At 39.9% G+C, this 24,462-nt stretch overlaps 1 protein-coding gene across 3 annotated transcripts; it reads right to left on the bottom strand.

Moving 5' to 3' along the window:
* Positions 1–727: 727 nt before the first annotated feature.
* On the bottom strand, positions 728–18,468 carry mRpS23 (mitochondrial ribosomal protein S23). Of its 3 annotated transcripts, none has more exons than XM_053773224.2 (4): positions 18,345–18,468; positions 12,618–12,779; positions 1,312–1,516; positions 728–924 (listed from the first exon to the last, which is right to left on the bottom strand). In XM_053773224.2, the coding sequence occupies exons 1-4, from the start codon at positions 18,428–18,430 to the stop codon at positions 781–783; spliced, it is 597 nt and encodes a 198-aa protein (XP_053629199.1). In that variant the 5' UTR covers positions 18,431–18,468; the 3' UTR covers positions 728–780. The 3 variants fall into 3 exon arrangements, with proteins under 3 accessions (XP_053629199.1, XP_053629200.1, XP_053629202.1); XM_053773225.2 differs by lacking the exon at positions 18,345–18,468 and adding an exon at positions 17,841–18,135; XM_053773227.1 differs by lacking the exon at positions 18,345–18,468 and adding an exon at positions 17,499–17,633.
* Between the last annotated feature and the right edge of the window lie 5,994 nt (positions 18,469–24,462).

The following is a 24,462-nucleotide window of genomic DNA, read 5'->3' as shown; positions in this document are numbered from 1 at the left end:
AGATGTCTTTGACATCACCTCAAAATACAGGTAACACTTGCTTCAACTTGCTTCTCAACCTATACACAATGTTTTGTCAATTTGTATGACATGATAAAGCCCAGTGTGGAGGTAAAACATTGTCTATCATTAAGGTTTCCTGTGCACATATTATATATTATAATCAAAAAGAAGCACTAAACCTTCCTCTGCACAAGTTGTATTTCTATCATGCTTTTCAACAATACCTACCACTTGACACAGTTATCTTTCCTGATAATCTACAACCTCTATGTGAACTAACTTTTAAATGTCAGTGAACAATATTCATTTCTCTGATAACCACTTTTGAGAATAAATGGATTAAAAATGGTGCCTGCACTCTAAAGGGTGGGAATGTTGCAGTTGGAAATCATCTACATTGTGATGTCAGCACACTTCTAGGAAGACAGCCATTGAATGAATGATGCATGCATTTCCTTTTTCGAGTCTTCCTACACCTTGGTGGGAAATGGCAGATGTAAAAAAAAAAAATACACTCATGTACAGTACCTGACAAGTTATTCATGTCTTTCATACCTGTCTTATACCTGAAATGCATTTGTGGAGATTCCAACACTACAACTTTTAGTGATCTTAAATTTTAAAAAATTCTACCAGATTATTTCCATGCTGGTAACAGATGGAAAACAAACCATGATCCCCAATACATTACACATAACATTTTACATTAAATAAAAAGAGCATGATAAAGCTTTTCTTTTATTTACATCTACAAATAACAGGCATTTGGCCTGTACACTAATTTGATTCATTTCCTTGGCTCTGCTTAAAAATTTCTGCAATGCTTAATTTCTCTAGCTTCACTTGTTTAATGTTCGGGATAGTGGTCAGCTGCTGTTCTGGATGCTGCTGCTCATCTTCCTGTTCTAGTGATGATTCAGTCTGAGGAAAATATATTTACAATTATTTTTGGATAAAGGCATCAAATAATGTGAATTAAATTACAGTACAGCAATTTATCTCTTATTCAAACCCGTAACTGTCTTCAAGAGGAAACTAGACAGGCACCTAGTCAGTACCTGACCAGCCAGGCTGTGGCTCATATATTGGATTGTGTGCAGCCGGCAATAACAGCCTGGCTAATCAGACTCTGATCCACCACTAGGCCTGGTCATGGACTGGGCCATGGGGGGGTACTAACCCCTGGAACATCCTCCAGGTATACTGTATTTATTTAAAAATAATACAGTTCTCAAATCCACTGATTTGTTTTACTAGTACACAGAACAAATTAGCAGTTTGTGTAGCTTTCTTTTTTTCATGACTAACCTTGACAGGGGCACGAGATCTATCTAAATAAATCCCTTGGGCCTCCAAAGCCAGTGCAGCTTCTTGCATGAGTTGATCTTCTGGGACACTTCCTTTTGCCTGCAAATGCTCATATTCCTTAACGAACAGTTGGCATACAGTGGGGCGAGGTTTCTGGTCCGAGAGTTGGGCTGTTCCATACGATCCATACCTCTTATAAAATTTTCTGTAAATTATACAGATAAACTGTTAAAAACAGAGATGATGGGCCGGAACAATATATCAGAAGAAATTTCAAATACTGCACAGTATTATACTGTAGAATACTAATCATCCCAACAAAATTGCAGGCTTCAATACTCATGGATTTCGATTATCCATTTTTCTTGATGGGCAACCACCAAAGATTCAATTATCCAAAAAAAATTCTTGCTAAATGACTTTCCTATGACCAAATCCCTTTTGTGTTAGTGTGACTTTGTAAACGATCCAAGTCAGGCTGAAATATAATCGTTGGGTTCTCTTTCCTATGTGCAGGTTATTTGTATATAAATCCCTTTCTTGCTGTAGTCATTATTTCTTATCAAGTCAATATACTTGTGCACTATTCACGGTTTTCAGATTTACAAGACCTCAATGAATATAATCCCCATTAATCTGAAAAGACAACTACTAGATATACAGTAAGATGGAGAGAAGGTTCTCGGATGAACAATGAGGCTTTAGAATGGGGAGGGGATGTGTTTGAAGTGAAGAATATAAGTAAAAAACATTTTGATAAAGGTAGGGAAGTTTTCACTGCATTTATGGATTTAGAAAAGGCATATGATAGGGTGGATAGGAGAGCAATGTGGCAGATGTTGCAGTATATGAAATAGGTGGTAAGTTACTATATGCTATAGAGTTTTTATGAGGATTTTGAGGCTCAGGTTAGGGTATGTAGGAGAGAGGATGATTACTTTCCAGTAAAAGTAGGCCTTAAACAGATGTGTAATGCCACCATGGTTGTCTAACATACAGTATTTATAAATGGGGTTTTAAAAGAAGTAAAGGCAAGGGTGTTGGGGAGAGGGGTGAGAGCAAAATATGTAGAATCTAATACAAAATGGGAGCTGGCACAGTTACTGTTTTTGCTGATGGTATGGTGCTTTTGGGAAATTCTGAAGAGAAGTTGCAAAGGTTACTGGACGAGTTTGGGAGGGTGTGTAAAAGAAGGAGATTGAAAGTGAAAATAGATAAGAGTAAGGTGATGGAATCAAATGAGTTAGGCAAGGAAAAATTGGATATTAGATAGGAAAGAGAGAGTATGGAAGAAGTGAATGTGTTCAGATATTTGGAAGTAGACATGTTGATGTATGGGTATGTGAAAGACAAGGTAAACCACAGAATTGATAAAGAAAAAAGGTATGTGGTGCACTGAGGTATCTGTGGAGACAAAGAACATTATCCATAGGTGCAAAAAAGGAAATGTATGAGAGAATAGTTGTACCAACACTCTTATACGAGTGTGAGGCATGAGTTGTGAATATTGCAGTGAGGAGAAGGCTGGAGGCAGTGGAAATGTGTCTAAGGGATTTTTTTTTTTTATTTTAACATTTATTATCACACTGGCCGATTCCCACCAAGGCAGGGTGCCCCGAAAAAGAAAAACTTTCACCATCATTCACTCCATCACTGTCTTGCCAGAAGGGTGCTTTACACTACAGTTTTTAAACTGCAACATTAACACCCCTCCTTCAGAGTGCAGGCACTGTACTTCCCCTCTCCAGGACTCAAGTCCGGCCTGCCGGTTTCCCTGAATCCCTTCATAAATGTTACTTTGCTCACACTCCAACAGCACGTCAAGTATTAAAAACCATTTGTCTCCATTCACTCCTATCAAACACGCTCACGCATGCCTGCTGTTTTCCACCAAGATAGGATGGCCCGAAAAAGAAAAACTTTCACCATCATTCACTCCATCACTGTCTTGCCAGAGGTGCACTTACACTACAGTTATAAAACTGCAACATTAACACTCTTCCTTCAGAGTGTAGGCACTGTACTTCCCATCTCCAGGACTCAAGTCCAGCCTGATGGTTAAAAACCATTTGTCTCCATTCGCTCCTATCTAACACACTCATGCATGCTTGCTGGAAGTCCAAACCCCTCGCACACAAAACCTCCTCTACCCCCTCCCTCCAACCTTTCCTAGGCCAACCTCTACCCTCCTTCCCTCCACTACAGATTTATACACTCAAAGTTATTCTATTTTGTTTCACTCTCTCTACATGTCTGAACCACCTCAACAACCCATCCTGAGCCCTCTGCATAATAGTTTTGGTAATCCTGCACCTCCTCCTAATTTCCAAACTATGAATTCTCTGCATTATATTCACACAACACGTTGCCCTCAGACATGACATCTCCACTGCCTCCAGCCTTCTCCTTGTTGCAACATTCACCACCCATGCTTTGCATCCATATAAGAGAATTGGTATAACTATACTCTCATACATTCCCTTCTTTGTTTCCATGGACAAAGTTCTTTGTCACAACAGACTCCTTGGTGCACCACTCGCCTTTTTTCCTTTGTCAATTCTATGATTCACCTCATCTTTCATAGATCCATCTGCTGACACGTCCACTCCTAAATATCTGAATATATTCACCTCTTCCATACTCTCTCTCCCTCCAATCTGATATCCAATATTTCATTACCTAATTTTTATCCTCATCACCTTACTCTTTCATATACGTATTCACTTTTAATTTTCTTCTTTTACATACCCTACCAAACTCGTCTACCAACCTCTGTAACTTCTCTTCAGAATCTCCCAAAAGCACCGTGTCATCAGCAAAGATCAACTGTAACAACTCCCACTTGGAAGTGGAAATAAGTCACTCTTACTTTTTTGGGTTATCTTAGGTTCTCTACACATATGCTGCTATGTATGATAATCTATGTAACTGTATTTGTGTATACCAGAATAAACTTACTTACTATCTTTTAACCCCACACCTCTTGCCAACGCCTGAGCATTCATTTCTCTTACAACCCCATCTAAAAAAGTGAATGCTAGGGTGTTGGCAAGAAGTGTGGGTTAAAAGATGAAGAATCTAACACAAAGTGGGAAATGTGTGGCACAAATATTATGCAGAGAATTCATGGTTTGGAAATTAGGAGTAGGTGTGGAGTTACTACAAGTATTATCCAGAGGGCTAAGGAAAGGTTGTTGAGATTGTTTGGTCATTTAGACAGGATGGAGCAAAATAGGATGACTTGGAAGGTGTATAAATCTTTATTGAGGGAAGATGGCATATGGGGTCACCCTAGGAAAGGATGGAAGGGGGAGGGGGTAAAGGAGTGTGTGTGTGAAAAGAGCTTGGACATACAGCAGGCATGTTTGAGCAGGTTAGACAGGAGTTGGCACAAATGGTTTATGGGACTTAATTAGCTGTTTTCGTGTGATCAAGGTAATATTTTGTGAATGGATTCAGGGAAACCGGTTAGCTGGATTTGAGTACTGGAGGCGGGAAGTGCAGTGCCTACACTCTAAAGGAGGGGCTTGGTATATTTGCTGTTTAGACATCTAAATTGTCATATCTGCGTGCTTCTAGCAAGACAGTGACTAATGACCCATCCCTTAGGTATGACCTACTTCTACCGGGAAATCCCACCTACCAGTGATAATGTCTTATCTGCTACACGTCCCTCACCACCTGAAGCCAGTATATAAGCGCCAGCTAACACTACCTGTGCTTCAGACTCTTCATGACTGCAGTGCTCTTCACCAACTCCAAAGCTGAGGGACTGATTACCTCATCTTTAGTATATAGTTGTACTGTCTTCCTATTATGTCCTTGCATCTGTATTGATAAAGCTACTGGTTGGCAAAACATCTACAATAAAGATACCCAGGTATTACACATGTCTAATTTTCATCTTGTGTGCATGTGTGTGCACGTGCATGTACACATGTGCACACACACATACATGCACACATGCACATGCACACACATGTACACATACGCTGGCACACGTATGTGTATGCACATATGCATGCACACACATGCACACACACGAGCACAAACACACATGCACACACATATATGCACACACATACATGCACACATACACAAACACACATACTTCCTAAGGATGTTAGGAAGTATTTCTTCAGTCACAGAGTTGTCAGAAAGTGGAATAGTCTGGAAAGTAATGTAGTGGAGGGAGGATCCATACATAGCTTCACGAAGAGGCATGATAAAGCTCATGAAGCAGGGAGAGTTACCTAATAGTGACCAGTGAAGAGGCAGCGCCAGGAGCTGTGACTCGACTCCTGCAACCACAACTATGTGAGCACACGCACACAAATGTACACACATGAGATTTAAGGAAGTATTTTCAGTGGAGACAGAAAGGACTCCAGCAAACCAGGATGGAAGGGTATACCAACAAATGCTGGACACACACACATACTACACACAACTGAGGAAGAGATGAAGAGGCTGCTAGGTGAGCTAGATACCTTAAGGGGCGGTGGGCCCGAACAACATCTCAACGTGGGTCAAGAGAAGGAGCAGAGGCATAGTGTGAAAAACTAACAACAATCTTCAACACAGGGCAACTACCAGAAGTGTGGAAGGCAGCAAATGTAGTCCCAATATTTAACAAAGGAGATAGGCAGGTAGTATTAAAATACAGACAGTGTCACTGACATGTATAGTATACAAAGCCATGGAGAAACTTATTGGGAAAAGACTGGTGGAGCACCTAGAAAGGAATGAGCTTAAACATGATAATCAGCATGGTTTCAGGGAGGGAAAATCCTGTCACAAACCTAATGAAGTTTTATGACAAGGTGACAAAAGTAAGGCAGGAAAGAGAGGGGTGGGTAGACTGCATTTCCTTGGACTGTAAGAAGGCTTTCGACAGTTCTGCACAAGAGACGAGATTACTGCAAAAGCTAGAGGAGCAGGTGGGAATAACAGGAAAGGCACTGCAGTTGATCAGAGAATACCTGACAGGAACAAAACAATGAGTGATGGTACGTGACGAGGTGTCAGAGTGGGGGTCTGTGATGAGCGAGGTTCAACAAAGGTCAGTCCTAGCGCCAGTGCTGTTTCTGGTATATGTGAATGACATGATGGAAGGGATAGATTCAGAGGTGTCCCTGTTTGCAGACACTGTGAAGCTAATGTGGAGAATTCAAATGGATGAGGATCAGGTAGGACTACAAAGGTATCTGGACAGGCTGCAAGCCTCGTCAACAGCCGACTCCTGGAGTTTAGCCCCACCAAGTGCAAATCATGAAGATTGGGGAAGATCAAAGAAGACTGCAGACACAATATAGCCTGGAGGGCCAAAGACTGCAAATCTCATTCAAGAAAAAAGATCTTGGGGTGAGTATAATACTAAGCACATATTCTGAGGTGCACATCAACCATCAGCATATGGGTGCCTGGCAAGCCTAAGAATAGCATTTCAATGCCTGAGTAAGGAATTGTTCAAGACTCTGTACACTGTGTATGTGAAGCCCATAATGGAGTATGCAGCACCAGTATGGAATCCACACATGGTGAAACACATCAAGAAATTAGAGAATGTGCAAACATTTACAACAAGACTAGCCCTAAACCTCTCCTATGATAATGATAATGATTTACCTTAACCTCTCCTCTCCTATGAGGAGAGGTTAAGGGAAATCAACCTCATGACACTGGAAGACAGGAGGGACAGGGAGACACATGATAACACATAAAATACTGAGATAAGTTAAGGTGGACAAGGACAGGATATTTCCGAAATGGGACACAGCAACAAGGAGTCACAACTGGATGTTGAAAACTCAGATGAGTCACAGGGATGTTAGGATGTATTTCTTCAGTCACAGAACTGTCAGGAAGTGCAACAATCTGGAAAGTGATGTAGTGGTTCACAGCTGACCTAGAGACTGTTGACTGGCCTACAGAATTCTCCAAGGCCAATGGTATTGATGACTGGACAGACATTTTTCTTAACAAACTACTTAGACTATACAACAAACATTGTCCTATAAAAACAAAACAGATCACAAACAAACGGCTTCGTTGCCCATGGCTAACCAGCACCATTCTGAAATCCATTGATAAGAAACACCAATATGAAAAGCAGTATAGACAGGGCTTAATACACAAAGATATTCTTAAACAGTATTCATCAATCCTCACCAAAGTAATAAAGAAAGCCAAACAACTATACTACTCCAGTAGATTCACTGACACAAGAGGAGATATAAAAAAGACCTGGAAAACACTCTCTCAGATTCTAGGGACCCACAAACTGAAAAAAACAAGAATATTGTCCTAACTAAACCTAATGAAACACCACTGCAACCCACTGACACAGCTAACAAGATAAACGACTTCTTTTCAACCATAGGTTCTAATCTCGCCAATAAAATCCCACGTACCAATGCCCATGCCGGGGACTACCTAGATGGGAATTTCCCAAATTCCTTCTATCTTGCTCCAACTGAGCCCACGGAAGTCACCGAGATTATAAAGTCACTTAAAAATAACTCAGGGAATCTGTCTCATGTCCCACCATTATTGTACAAGAGAGTGGCCCATGTCCTCTTGCATATTATCTCATTACTTTTTAACAAGTCACTAGAAACTAGCACCTTCCCGAAATTACTCAAGACGGCAAGGGTTACACCAATACATAAAGGTGGTGACCCTACAGATTTAAACAACTATAGGCCAATATCAAACTTACCATTGCTATCCAAAATCTTTGAGAAACTCGTGCACAGGAGACTGTATTCATTTATAACGTCACAAAACATACTCAACCCCTGCCAATTTGGATTCAGGAAAAATAAAAGCACTAACGATGCAATCATAAAAATGCTAGATCTGCTTTACACAGCATTGGAAAATAAGGAATATCCACTAGGAATTTTTATTGACCTAAGAAAAGCTTTTGACACAGTAGACCACGGCATCCTACTCCACAAACTTGACCATTATGGTATAAGAGGCCATGCGCTTGCATATTTCAAATCTTACCTTACTAATAGGTATCAGTATGTCACCATTAAAGACACAGCATCAACAACACAGCCACTTGATACTGGAGTTCCGCAGGGAAGTGTCCTTGGTCCCCTGCTCTTCCTCATATACATCAATGATCTTCCAAACGTATCTCGACACCTGAACTCCATTCTCTTTGCTGACGACACGACTTATGTCATCTCTCACCCTAATCTTGCCACCCTCAACACCATTGTTAATGAGGAGCTGATCAAAATATCGACTTGGATGACAGCCAATAAACTTACGCTTAACGTTGACAAAACCTACTACATTATGTTTGGTAGCAGAGAAGGAGATGCGCAAATTAACATTAAGATCGACAACACTCTAATTGCCAGGCATAATGAGGGCAAATTCCTAGGCCTATACCTCGACAACAACCTGAACTTCAGCACCCATATCCAACACATAACCAAAAAAGTATCCAAAACGGTTGGGATCCTCTCCAAGATACGATACTACGTGCCGCAAACTGCCCTTCTCACACTATACCATTCACTTATATATCCATACCTCACCTATGCTATCTGTGCTTGGGGATCAACTGCAGCAACACACCTAAAGCCAATAATAACCCAACAAAAAGCCGCAGTAAGAATAATCACTAAATCCCATCCCTGGCAACACCCCCCCCCCACTCTTCATAGATCTAAACTTACTCCCTGTTCAGTACATCCACACTTACTACTGTGCAATCTACATCTACAGGACCTTAAATTCCAATATTAACCTTGACCTAAAATGCTTTCTTGATAGTTGTGACAGAACCCACAGGCACAACACCAGACACAAACATCTCTATGACATTCCCCGTGTCCGACTAAACCTTTACAAAAATTCAATGTATGTCAAAGGCCCTAAAATCTGGAACACCCTACCTGAAAATTCCAAAACTGCACACACATTCATCACCTTCAAAACTACCATCAGAAAACATCTTATCTCCCTGATACACCCTGTCAACTAATTACACGAATACCACCTGGTGGTTAACACTTACACTCACTCACCCATTTGACCATAAACAGAAATATCAATCTCAATCTCAAAATAATGAATCTTAACTAGTCATAAGTTGGCCTGTGATACTCCAATACTGAAACTATGTATAGTGCCAAAACAAAAGCATTCACATTGCTAAACTCACAACTAGTATTTAGTCACTTAGCTATAATACCAACTTGCCTCATAATTTTGTAATATTTTAAACTTAAGATTTAATATAAGTCTGCCCAAAATGCCTAGCCATGCTAGGTGTTCTAGTGGTACACTCTGTAATTATTATTTTACTACATGTAAACCACACAATAACCAAATTCTGTAAACTCAGCATTGTAATCCTTATAGAGAATAAACTTTGAATTGAATTGAATTGAATAGTGAAGGCAGGATCCATACATAGTTTTAAGAAGGTATATGATAACGCTCATGGAGCAGGGAGAGAATGGATCCAGTAGCAACTAGCAAAGAGGTGGAGCCAGGAGCTGTGACTTGACCCTTGCAACCACAAACAGGTGAGTACACATGTACACACACAAACACATATACATACATATATACATTTACATATACTGGAAGACTGCTGGTTAATTATGAAATTAGCCACAACAGGTATATAAAATAACTAAAGTTATTTATCTATACTTTTTATACTATGTTCCCTCTAAGAACTTCCCTTTTTTGAGCTGATCTCAGGTAAACTTTCTTGCAGACATCTCAAATCCATTTAAGTATTAAATTTTTTAATGAAAAATTTGCAACATTTTAAAATTCTAAAGTGAAACTGAAACCTTTTTTTTTTTTTTTTTTTTTTGCAGATAGCAAAAACCTTTATTATAACGTGCACCATGGAGCAACGAAAATTTTCAAATTGGCTATCGTAAGGTCTGGCAACTCTTGCACCTTGAGTATTTCAAATATTTTCATCACATCAAGAAGGCACCAAATCTCCCACACCTGTGACTACCACCACATTGAACCCCCCTTGTTTACCAAGCACATTCTGGATGTAATACGTATTACCGTTACCCCTTCTCATCTCTGGATATTAAGTAGTGATCCCTGGAGGCATTTTATTATTATTATTATTATTTTTTAACCCTTTCAGGGTCCAAGGCCAAAATCTGAAGTGGTACCCCGGTGCCCAAGAATTTAAAAAAAAAAAAAAAATTATTTTTTCTTATGAAATGGTAGAGAATCTTTTTGTGAAGGTAACAAAACAAAAAGTACGAAATTTGATGAAAAATTTACGAAATTATGCTCTCGTGAATTTTGATGTGTCAGCGATATTTACGAATCGGCGATTTTGCCAACTTTGACTCCCATTTTAGGCCAATTACATTATTCCAGTCAACCAAATTCTTAGCTATTTCACTAGTATTACTTCTATTCTATCGATTGAGCACAAGAAATCGCCAAGTCAACTGTTTCAACTACAAAATAAAGTGATCGGAAATTGGTAATTTGGCCAATTTAACACAAAGTTCAAAATATTCCAATTTCAAAATAGGGTCCAGAATAAACAATGTAGGCATTCCTGGCACTAAACTAACTTTTCCTCTGTTCATTAGTTACATTTTGAGGCTTTACAAATAAATTCCATTTTGATTTTTTATTCACATAATGAATTTTTATTCACACCAAAAAATAGAAGATTTACTGTTATGCAATATTGTAATAATTGTATAAATATCACCACCACATTTGTTAATGTATATCAGACCCACCAGCTGATGTGTATTAGACGTGCGAGGTCGTTTGTTTACTCTTGAACATCGGCAAAAATTTAACATTTCCAATACTTTGAGCTCAGTTTCAAGCCATTTCCAGTGCTAAAACCAATCAAAATCATCTCTATTTCTGTAATATATCTTCCATTCTATCATACGAGACCAAGAAATCACAAATACAACTATAGAAAACACACGAAAAAACACTGCAAAGTTGCTGTTTTAATCGAAAATCACGGTCTCAGTTTTTTTCTCTCATTATACACAGTGTGCTGCAGGATTTGTTTTATGTGGTGCACACATACCACATAGATGTATTCTCTCATATCTAGGCCCAAATTTACCACTCACAGTTTATCAGAGTGAGCTGAGCTCATGGCGTGGATCTACGGTTTGGACCCTGAACGTAAAGCCGTAGATCTACAGGACGGACCCTGAAAGGGTTAAAACACCGGCCTTTTCTCCACTGAGGACTCAATGTCTTGCTAGAGGGTTGCTGATACTACAGATCAAAACTGCAAATATCCCCACCCCTCCTTCAGAGTGCAGGCACTGTACTTCCCATCTCCAGGACACAAGTCTTGCTAACCAGCTTCCCTGAATCCCTTCATCAGTGTTACTTTGCTAACACTCCAAGAGCACGTGAAGTCATAAAAACCACTTGCCTCCACTCACTCCTATCTAACACACTCACACGCTTGCTGAATGTCTAAGCCCTCACACACAAAACCTCCTTGACCCCCTCCCTCAAACCTTTTGTAGGATGACCCTTGTTGTTATTATTATTATATTAAGAAGTAAACCCATAAAGGTCATAGTGCTGATTGTGAATCAGTGATGATACAGAAAAGTGTGTGTTGGATAAGCTGTGAGATGGTAAACCTGTGATGGATTTGGCAGTTATGTATGGCATAAATGAATGAAAGAATGAGAAAATCATACATGGCTGTATCTATTACTTTTGATAGTGATGGCTGGTATAAGCTCTGCCAATTCCACTTCAATTCAAAGGTTTTTATGTCACTTTCACAATGCATTCCATTTTCAATGATGAGAAATTCAGTATGCATACAGCTCCTAATTTATTAGGAAAAGCCTGACTTGATTGTAACTACTGGAATTTTTATACTCCTCAATATCAGCCAGTTTAACATCCTCAAATCTGCTTAAATGATTGTTTTGTTTAACACCATAGTGATGAGTATGAAGACCTGCTGCTCTCATATGTTATGCTGTGATCTGTGAGCTGGCTCCTTTGCAGAAGCCAAGAAGATACATGCAAATCTTCAATTAGTCTTGAAAAGTTTAAATAAAAATTTTGGACATACAATTCTATAAACTGTATTAGCAACATTGAACTAAGTGATTATCTCACTAGCAATAAACACCATCTAGAGAAATAGGCAAATTTAGCCTCTTTAAATTAAGCAGTAGTAGTTGAAAGAAACGTGTGTTTTCATACAAACACTTCAGTAATAATATTTACTGTTACAAACCAAGAAACAAATCAAGTGCTGTATTATAAATACTACTCACGCTCTTATAACATCCTCAGGGTAAAATATTTTCCTAATCTTTACTTCTGGAGCTGGCCTGTCAAAGCATGGTTCATATTTTGGTGGAAATGCTTCATAAACATTATACCACAAGGGTTTATCTTGTGGCTTCATGGCTCCTGACTTCAGCAGTCCTGTAGCTCTGATAAAATAAATAGTTATTACTTTTAATACTAAATAACATGTATTGGGATAATATAACAAATATACTGTAGCATCATGCAAATACTGTACTTGCAAACAATACATATTATAAAAATATCTAAAATATTTAAACCATTCTAGTCTTCATTCTTGCTGTGCATTTCAAAATTAATATAAGTTGCATAAAGTTGAAATAATGAAGTACAATGACCACACTAAGAAACATCACTATGTATATTTTTTAACACACAGGTCATCTCCCACTGAGTCAGGGTCCCCCACACACACAAAAAAAAGGAAATGCATTCACCATTATTCATTTAATCTATGTCCTACCAGAATTGTGGATTTACAGCATATATCAAGAAGTATGAATAGCATTAGTCCCATACATGTTGATAAAAAGACACTAGAATACAGTTTAGAAAACTTTAATATTGACAACATTTGGCCTATGTTAGTTTTTTGCATGTCGATAGAAATCACTGCCTTTTTTTGGGTTATCCTTGGTAATTCACACATACGTTACTATGCATGATAATTTGTGTAAACGTATTTATGTGTACATGTGCCTAAATAAACTTATTTACTATACTATCCCCCCATCCATGAATGTTAAGGTACAATTATCAACAAACAAAATCTTGTACAGTGGAGCCCCGGTTTTCCTCTGGTGTGGAAATCGTACAATTCGGATTTCGAGCACTTTTTTCGGCGAAATTTTCCCCAGGGTCATGTACATCGGCTTGGAAATCGTCTGTATCAGATGCGTCCACCTGCCCAGGATGCCGCTTCTCACGCTTACCAGACTCAGTCTGCCTCCATCTCTCATTGAGTTAGCAATGCTCCGCGCATTCATCCATTATTTTTTGTGCTTGTTTATTGATTGCAACTGTGAAATAAGCCACCATGGGGCCAAAGAAAGTTCAGAATGTCAGCCCTTTGGTCAAGAAGGTGAGAAACACAATAGAATTCAAGAAAGACCTCATAGAATGAGTTGCAAAGTTTTGTGGAGAAATATCACTACCATCCTCTACAAAGGTAAAGGGTGGTAGTGATTGTGGTAGAGGGTGGCAGTGATGGTGGTAGAGGGTGGCAGTGGTTGTGATGGTGGCAGAGGGTGGTGGTGATGGTGGTAGAGGATGGCAGAGGGTGGTAGTGATGGTGGTAGAGGGTGGTAGTGATGGCAAACAATCGAAGATGTTGAGAAGTTATTGCTGGTGTGGATCAACAAAAAACAGTTAGTGAGAGATAATGTTGTGGAGGCAATAATTTGCGAAAAGGCAAGGCAGTTGCATGCGGATCTTGTAAAGAATATGTCAGCAATAGTCATTAATAAAGGTAAAACTGGTTGAAATGCTCATTTATCCATTAAAATTAGTGCTTCATATTTATTTCTCATAGTTTTCTGTATGTAAAACTGTTATTCTCTATAAAATGTATTTGTTAATATTTTTGAGTGTCTGGAACTATTTAATTGGATTTACATTATTTCTTATGGAAAATATTACTTCGGTTTTCATCCATTTCGAATTTCGGTCGACCTTCTGGAACGGATTAAGAACAAAAACCAAGGTATTACTGTATATCAAATCCACTCAACTTCAATGATAGTTGTTCAAATTATAAAATAAACAGGAATATGGCAATTACAAAGACTTAGAAAGACTTTCTTTGTTGGATGATCTGGAGGCCAAACACAATGCAGATGTAGTATACACAGACTTTCCAAAAGCCTTCAACAAGTGTGATCATGGTGTGATAGCACACAAAATGCATGATAAAGAAATAACAGGAAAAGTTGGCAGATGGATCTATAACTTCCTAACAAACAGGACACAAAGAGTAATAGTAAACAGTAAAAGTCTGAGGCAGCTACAGTGAAAAGCTCTGTTCCACAAGGCACAGTACTCACTTCCATCCTGTTTCTCCTCCTCATATCTGACAGAGATTTAAGCCACAGCACCATGTCTTCCTTTGCGGATGACACCCAAATTTGCATCAGTGTCATCCATCGAAGACTATGCAAGTCTCCAAGTGGACATCAACTAAATCTTCAAATGGGCCGCAGAAAACAACATGAAGTTCAATGAAGAGAAATTTCTATTACTCTGATATGGAAAACTTGAAATTAAAACTGTATCAGAGTATAAAACAAATTCCAACCAGAACAGAGCAAAAAATTAATGTGAAAGACCTGGAAGTGATGATGTCAGAGAACCTCACTTTCAAAGATCACAACAATATATCTACCACATTTGCTAGGAAAATGATAGAATGGATAATGAAAACCTTCAAAACTAGGGATGCCAAGTCCATGATGATTCTCTTCAAATTGCTTGTTCTCTCTAGGCTGGAATAAGTCCCTTTCAAGGCAGGCAAAACTGCAGACCTGGAGAATCTACAGAGAACTTTCATGGCACATATAAGTAGGATAAAGCACCTAAATTACTGGGAATGGTTGAAGTCTCTTGATTTGTATCCTGGAATGCAGGCAAGAAAGATACGTGATAATATATACTTGGAAAATCTTAGAGAGACTAGTCCCAAATCTGCACACGAAAATCACTCCCAACGAAAGCAAAAGATTCAGCAGGAGATGCAACATTCCCTTAATGAAAAGCAGGGGTTTCACAAGTATGCTAAAAGACAACACAGTAAGTGTCAGGGGCCCAAGACTGTTCAACTGCCTCCCAGCATACATAAGGGGATTACCAATAGACCCCTGGTTGTCTTCAAGCAGGCACTGGACAAGCACCTAAAGTCGGTACCTGACCAGCTGGGCTGTGGCTTGTATGTTGGATTGCGTGCAGCCAGCAGTAACAGCCTGGTTGATCAGGCTCTGATCCACCATGAGGCCTGGTCACAGACCGGGCCGTGGGGGGCATTGACCCCCCAGAACTCTCTCCAGGTAAACTCCAGGTTGTGTGTGGCCAGCAATATCAGTCTGGTTGATCAGGCCCTGATCCACTGCAAAGCCTGGTCACAGATCAGGCAGCAGGGGTGTTGACACCCAAAACCCTCTCTAGGTATACAAAAGGAAAAAAGGCAAAACATATGCTTATGGCACATGCATAGTTTAATTTACCTACATACATACTGTTGGTAAATTCTACTGGAGAGACCTGGAGAGAGTTCCGGGGGTCAACGCCCCCACGGCCCGGTCTATGACCAGGCCTCCTGGTGGATCAAAGCCTGATCAACCAGTCTGTTACTGCTGGCTGCACGCAATCCAACGTACGAGCCACAGGCCGGCTGGTCAGGTACCAACTTTAGGTGTTTGTCCAGTGCCTGCTTGAAGACAGCCAGGGGTCTATTGGTAATCCCCCTCATGTATGCTGGGAGGCAGTTGAACAGTCACAGGCCCCTGACACTTATTGTATTGTCTCTTAACGTGCTAGTGACACCCCTGCTTTTCATTGGGGGGATGCTGCATCGTCTACCGAGTCTTTTGCTTTCGTTGCGAGTGATTTTTGTGTGCAAGTTCGGTACTAGCCCCTCTAGGATTTTCCAGGTGTACATAATCATGTATCTCTCCCGCCTGCATTCCAGGGAGTACAGGTTCAGGAAATTCAAGCGCTCCCAGCAATTGAGGTGTTTTATTTCCATTATGCGTGCCGTGAAGGTTCTCTGTACATTTTCTAGGTCAGCAATTTCACCTGCCTTGAAAGGTGCTGTTAGTGTGCAGCAACATTCCAGCCTAGATAGAATAAGCGACCTGAAGAGTGTCATCATGGGCTTGGCATCCCTAGTTTTGAAGGTTCTCATTATCCATCCTTTCATTTTTCTAGCAGATGTGATTGATACAATGTTATGGTCCTTGAAGGTGAGATCCTCCGACATGATCACTCCCAGGTCTTTGATGGTGGTTTTTCGCTCTATTTTGTGGAAGGAATTTGTTTTGTACTCTGATGAAGTTTTAATTTCCTCATGTTTACCATATCGGAGTAATTGAAATTTCTCATCGTTGAACTTCATATTGTTTTCTGCAGCCCACTGAAAGATTTGTTGATGTCCACCTGGAGCCTTGCAGTGTCTGCAATGGAAGACACTGTCATGCAGATTCGGGTGTCATCTGCAAAGGAAGACACGATGCTGTGGCTGACATCCTTGTCTATGTCAAATATGAGGATGAGAAACAAGATGGGAGCGAGTACAGAGCCTTGTGGAACAGAGCTTTTCACCATAGCCGCCTCAGTAAGAGGTTTTTAGTATGAAAAAAAAGTGAACAATGATGTGAGAAGAACATCAGGAGTAATTGCTAAATATACAAGCCCTGAAGGATCAAGGCTAAACCCTTTTTTTGAAATAAAAAGATAACTGTATAAAAAAGATACCAACGGTCTATTAAAAAAAATATTGCCAACATATAGACACCAAACTGAATTGGCACTGGAATGTTATCAGTTTTTTATTTGTTTTGGTATTAAAGGCACTGATTAATCTTCATCTTGTATATATTAATATGGTGGTTGTGGCTGTATGATAAAATGACTTGTACAAATAATTAGTGAAAAGCTAATACATATTTAACTTATTTAATACATATTTAACTTAATACATATTTAACTTTAATGACTAAAGATTGTATTTGGATTTTTTTTTTAACCAAGAGGAAGGTTAGCCATCCTGGATAACCCAAGAAAGTTAGTGCGTCATCGAGGACTGTCTCTTATTTCCACTGAGGTCCCCTAACAGTCTACTAACAACCAGGTACCTAATTACTAAGAGAACGGGGACTGCAGGAGTAAAGAAACATGCCCAATGTTTCTAACTGGCTGAGGACAGAACCACCAACATTCAGTGTGCCAGGTGAGTGTTGCCTACCAGGCCACGGGACACTATATACGAATAATAAACAAGTGCCGATGATGCTCGAACAACTGAACTTTGTCTGTTACCAGATACACTCTATAGATTATGTTTCCATATACAGTAAGATAACCTTACTATGCTTCAACTTAATCATATACCTTAATTTTTGTAATTTAATTTGTTCAAATAGTGGCAATTACATACTTGAACAGCCTTTTTATTGTCACACCAGTCAACTACGTACCGGGTAAATATTGTTCCTATCTTTTCAAGACGATTTCCTGCCATATTTGCTGTTGTTGAGGGATGGGAAGGATTTAAAAGCGACACGGCATATTAAACACTGCTTCTGTCTGAAGCTTCCTACCGGGTCTTTCTTTCTTTGTTGGGTTTATGAGGGCCACTGACAGCATAAGCTATATCGAGCCTGACTCGATGACATGAGGAAGATTTGTTGGGCAAGGCTGGGCGACGAGAGAAAAGAAAAAAAAGTTCCTTTGTAAATAGATAAACTTGAAATTTCCAATTAGATCCAATGGCCCCCCTTGCCAAGCCCCAGCAGAAGGGAACCCCTCACAACACACCTGAGTTCAGTAACCGGCTTCCCACCCAAGACCGATAAAGAATTATCCGCAAAGCGGAGAAAATGGAACTGGCTTAAAGTAAGCCGATGAACAGATGCCCCTCCTGTAGTGCCCGGCGGGCAAAATAGATAAGGACAAGAGTGAAAAAGGGGGAAATTTGTCACCGATACTCAGGCGAGAGAGAGAGAGATATCCACACCCAACGAAGGCGGCGCAGAAGTCCCCCTGCTTCCAGATCTTCTTGGACCATTGTTCCAAAGTTTGAAACAATGTTGTTTCAAACTTTGGAACAATGCTTTTCTCCAGACTGAGGGACTGACCACCTCAAAACTTTAAGGGTGATGGACTGATTACATCGTCTTCAAGTCTCTTCTGCTTCTTTCAACTTTTCTGTACTCGACTGAAGAAGCTTACTGTGTAGGCGAAACGTTTCGAAATAAAGATACCTAACTGTTGCATATGTGTCTTACCTAACAATCTGTCGGTATTTTATACCATTTTAATATTCAATCACATTCACTAGTGAAATGGTTGTGAAGCAGATAGACCGACTGAAGCAAAATAAGTCACCTTCCAAAATAAGTCCCACGGAGTTCCATGAGTCTGGCCCTGGGGCAGAGTGCATGGGCATGTCATTTATCGCCTGTTCGAAGTCATTTGGCGTCAGGATAACATCAGATAGGCTTGTGTTAACCAAATTCTGTGGCTCTCTCATAAAAAATTCATTTTGATCTTCGACTCTCAGTCTGGTTAGTGGCTTGCTAAAAACTGAGTCATATTGGGACTTGAGTAGCTCACTCATTTCCTTGCTGTCATCTGTGTAGGACCCATCTTGTTTAAGTAAGGTCCCAATACTGGACGTTGTTCTCGACTTTGATTTGGCATAGGAGAAGAAATACTTTGGGTTTCTTTCGATTTCATTTATGGCTTTTAGTTCTTCCCGCGATTCCTGACTCCTATAAGATTCCTTTAGCTTAAGTTCGATGTTTGCTATTTCTCTGACCAGTGTCTCCCTACGCATTTCAGGTAGATTGACCTCTTTTAGCCGCTCTGTTATTCTTTTCCGTCGCCTGTAAAGAGAGCGCCTGTCTCTTTCTATTTTACATCTACTCCTCCTTTTTTTAGAGGAATAAGTCTTGTGCATACATCGAGTGCCACCGAGTTAATCTGTTCTAGGCATAAGTTGGGGTCTGTGTTGCTTAGTATATCTTCCCAGCTTATATCGGTTAGGACTTGGTTTACTTGGTCCCACTTTATGTTTTTGTTATTGAAGTTGAATTTGGTGAATGCTCCCTCGTGACTAATCTCATTTTGTCGGTCTGGGGCTCTGCGCATACATGTCTGAACCTCAATTATGTTGTGATCTGAGTATATTGTTTTTGATATGGTGACATTTCTTATCAGATCATCATTGTTAGTGAAGATGAGGTCTAGTGTATTCTCCATTCTAGTAGGCTCTATTATTTGCTGGTTTAAATTGAATTTTGTGCAGAGATTTAAAAGCTCGTGTGAGTGTGAGTTTTCATCAGGGCTGCCTCCTGGTGTTATTACTGCAACAATATTATTTGCTATATTCCTCCATTTTAGGTGCCTTCGAAAATTACAGTGACAAACATTAAATACCTTTTTTTAATAGAAAATACTGAAAATACAGGCAAAGAACAACTAAAGTGCGTTGATTTTGTGAAGGAGTATACTTAAACTAACCAGAAATGTTTTAAAATCAGAAGTTGAAATCCCCCAGGAGCAAGATGTTGGGTGCAGGAGCTGGAAGATTTTCCAGACAGTGGTCAATTTTTAACAGCTGTTCCTGGAATTGCTGGGATGTTGCATCCGGAGGCTTGTAGACTACCACAATGACTAGGTTTTGGTTCTCGACCTTTACTGCTAAAACTTCCACTACATCATTTGAGGCATTAAGCAGTTCTGTGCAAACAAGTGACTCTGCAATGTACAGGCCAACCCCCCCCCCCCTTTTGCCTGTTCACTCTGTCACATCTGTATAGGTTGTAACCTGGGATCCATATTTCGTTGTCTAAGTGATCCTTTATGTGGGTCTCAGTGAAAGCCGCGAACATTGCCTTTGCCTCTGCAAGCAGTCCACGGATGAAAGGTATTTTGTTGTTTGTTGCTGGCTTTAGACCCTGTATATTTACAAAGAAGAATGTCATCGGACTGGTGGTATTGTTGGTACTGGGGGGGGATTTTTTTTCCGGCATTAGTATCTGTATCTGTTGGTTTGGAGTGGAGGCCATCGACTGTGGTTCCACTCCAGGAATGACTGGATTTGGTGTACAATTTCTGCCATTTCCTGCCAGTTTTTTTTCCTTCCTGGCACTTAAAAACCTCTCCCTCTTGAGTGGCTGTGGCTATCCAGGTTTTCCCATGGCCTGGATGTTTTGTTTGCAATCCTAATGGCGCTAAAGCTAACCTATGACACTGAGCTTGACTCTATCATCATTACTGATTCTATGTCATCATTGAAGGCTCTTGGCTCATATAATGACTCCAACAACATGCTCATTGGGGAAGCCAGGTATAGATACTCAAAAATTAGGGACAAAGGAATTAATGTACAATTGCTATGGATCCCATCACACATTGGATTACTCCTTCATGATAAAGTTGATATGTTAGCCAAGAAGAGTATCCAGAAGGAGAACGTAGAATATAACTTTGGTATAACTGTGTCTAGCATTAGGAATAATATTAGGAGAGAAGTAAATAATGAAAATGATTGTTATAGGAATGCAGTTAGAAGCCTGAGTAGATCTATAACCCACTATGATAACATGAACGTAGATAAGTATGTTTATGGAGCAACTTGCAATGTGAACAGACTGACTGATGTTGTAGTGGCCAGGCTTAGGCTTGGTTACAAGTACTTCTGGCAGTTTGGGAGACACACAGATGATGATCAAACTAAATGTAAATTATGTGATCAGGCATATGGTCACTCTCTTGAACACTATGTGCTTAATTGTCCACTTATTGAGGAATACAGAGACAGACAGTATAATAACCTATGTGACATGTCAAGATATCTTATTAATGAAAATAAGATACCAGATATACTAAGCAAATTTCCTAAATTTGCTTGTAACAGATAAGTGAACTATAGATATGTAGATATAAATCCATATGTATTCCTGTTAACCCTTTGGGGCCTAGTTCCTAGGCCTTTTGTGTATCCATATGCTCTCGCGCTACCGTCCACAGGATGGATATGGGGTGCACAATAAACTAGCCACTTCGGTGGCAAAATCTAATCTTGTATCTTTTTGTCCCCTTTAGATGGTGTGCCTGGCAATTTAAGTTATAGCACAGTCTTTCCTGTACTGAAGAAGTACACATTTCAGGGTGAAAAAGCTTACAGGAAGGGAGTTTGCATTTTCCTGTTGTCATATGGGCACGGCATTTTCTAGGGTGGTCATAGTTGCACGTCCCATCTGTTTTTCCAGATTTCCCATGTCTGCAGATACCAAGTGCATAGTATGTGCACATTCTTGGTTTCCGTTTGCCTTGGGTTTCTGTGACTGTATTCCCTGTTGGTGCATGTTTCCCTGTCTTATTCCTATCTTCCCTAGCACCAACAATGGAGCTTCCACCAGTTGTTTTTGGTAATATATCCTCACTATTGCTAGTGGAGTCCTCTTGTTTGCTATTTCCTGTTGTATTTCTTGTTTGCAATATTGGTTTTATCTTATCTTTGACTACACTTGTTTCCCCACTACGGCTCCTGTCCCCTATGAGGTAATTTATATGCATTGGGTTATCTTGAGTTACTGTCCCTCCGGATTAATAATTCGAACAAACTCTTCTTTGTCATAACAGTGTCATTACACTGTCATCATCATTATATCGTCAGCATATCACATCATTATGTACTCACCTATTTGTGGTTACAGTAGTCGATTCATAGCTCTTGGCCCCACCTCTTCACTGATCGCTACTAGGTCTTCTCTCTCCCTGTTCCATGAGCTTCATCAAACTTCGTCTTAAAACTATTTACGGTTCCTGCCTCCACTACTTCACTTTCCAGACTATTCCACTTCCTGACGACTCTATGACTGAAGAAATACTTCCTAACATTCCTTTGACTCATCTGAGTCTTCAACTTCCAACTGTGACCCCTTGTTTCTGTGTCCCATCTTCGGAACATCCTGTCTCTGCCCACCCTGTCAATTCCTCGCATTATTTTATATGTCGTTATCATGTCTTCTCTAACCCTCCTGTCCTCCAGTGTCGTCAGGCCGATTTCCCTTAACCTTTCTTCGTAGGATATTCTCCTTAGCTTCGGGACTAGTCTTGTTGCAAAACTTTGCACTTTCTCTAATTTCTTGACGTACTTGACCAGGTGTGGGTTCCAAACTGGTGCTGCATACTCCTTACTGAGATGTCGGAACTGTATTCTTATGTTTGTCAGGCGCCCATATGCTGCAGAAGTTATATGGTTGATGTGCCCCTCCCTTTATTTTATCATATATACATCACATCATTATATCAATACATGAACATCACTATATCACCATACATCATTATATCACCATTACTAAATCATTAGTCAATTAATCAATCAATCAATTTTTATTTCCCTGCAAGATTACATTGAGATTATGAAATTACAAAAATGAGTTGCAGTACAAAGAGAGCCACTATCATGCTTAGACATGCCTAGGTAGATTTAATTTAATGGTTTACAGACTACATAATACTAAAGAAATTGAGCATAGTTTGTTTAAGTTGTATATCTTGTTTATTTATAGTAAACAGTAATTTTACTCAAATTACAATAGCTTCAATAGTAAATATTGAAATTATATGATGGGAATATAACATTGTGAATTGTTGAAAGTAGTTTACAGTATGAGAATGCTACAATTGGGTGTAAGGCAGTAATGAATTGGGTAGGCATTTATACTACAAGGTTGTTTTAATCAATGTATGAACTTTGGGCGTCACATTTTAAAGTTTAGATTTAGGTAACTGGGAGATTTTTTGGTAAAGTTAAATATTGAGTATTTAGTTTAGGGTGAGTAAGTGGTTTTTGAGAAGTCTTAAATTGATGTTCAGACCGGGTTACTTTAGTATTTACTGGTAATGAATTCCAAATTTTGGGGCCCTTTGTGTGCATAGAGTTTTTACACAGTGTGATATGCACACGGGGTACATCAAAAAGAGATCTGTGTCTTGTGTTATGGTCGTGTGTCCTGTTAAGGTTGGTGAGAAGTCTGAGTGGAGGGTTTGAGTGTAGTGTTCTATGTATGTAGTAGGCACATGAGTAAGTATGGATGTTCTTTACGGTAAGCAGTTTTAGACTTTTGAATATTGGTGGAGTATGATGTCGGGAGTGGGAATTTGTTATCATTCTGACTGCAGCCTTTTGCTGGGTTATTAGTGGCCTTAGGTGATTTAGTGTTGTTGATCCCCATGCACAAATCCCATATGTGAGATAAGGGTAGATGAGTGAATGATACAGTGCAAGGAGAGCTGACTACGGAACATAATACCGTATCTTTGATAGTATGCCTACTGTCTTAGAGATTTTCTTGGAAATTTGTTGTATATGTGTTAGGAATTTGAGGCTACTGTCAAGGTAGTTTCCTAGGAATTTTCCCTCTGTGAGTCTTGTGATGGGTAATCCGTTTAGCATTATGTTAAGTGGAATATTTGCAGCTGTTTCCAAACTTAATGCAATAGGTTTTGTCAATATTCAGGGTAAGTTTATTAGTCATCATCCAGGTAGATATTTTCTGCAATTCGGCATTAACAGTGTTGGCCAGCATGACTGGGTTTGGGTGAGAGAAGATGTATGTTGTGTAATCTGCAAATAATATGGATTTGAGTAGTTTACCTGGAGAGAGTTCCGGGGGTCAACGCCACCGCGGCCCGGTCTGTGACGAGACCTCCTGGTGGATCAGAGCCTGATCAACCAGGCTGTTGCTGCTGGCTGCACGCAAACCAACGTACGAGCCACAGCCCGGCTGGTCAGGAACCGACTTTAGGTGCTTGTCCAGTGCCAGCTTGAAGACTGCCAGGGGTCTGTTGGTAATCCCCCTTATGTATGCTGGGAGGCAGTTGAACAGTCTCGGGCCCCTGACACTTATTGTATGGTCTCTTAACGTGCTAGTGACACCCCTGCTTTTCATTGGGGGGATGTTGCATCGTCTGCCAAGTCTTTTGCTTTCGTAGTGAGTGATTTTCGTGTGCAAGTTCGGTACTAGTCCCTCTAGGATTTTCCAGGTGTATATAATCATGTATCTCTCCCGCCTGCATTCCAGG

The sequence above is a fragment of the Cherax quadricarinatus genome, chromosome 17 (assembly GCF_038502225.1).
Source record: "Cherax quadricarinatus isolate ZL_2023a chromosome 17, ASM3850222v1, whole genome shotgun sequence".
In the NCBI taxonomy this organism is placed as follows: domain Eukaryota; kingdom Metazoa; phylum Arthropoda; class Malacostraca; order Decapoda; family Parastacidae; genus Cherax; species Cherax quadricarinatus.
Note: the sequence above shows the minus strand (reverse complement) of the source record. Positions and strands in the feature narration are given on the sequence as shown.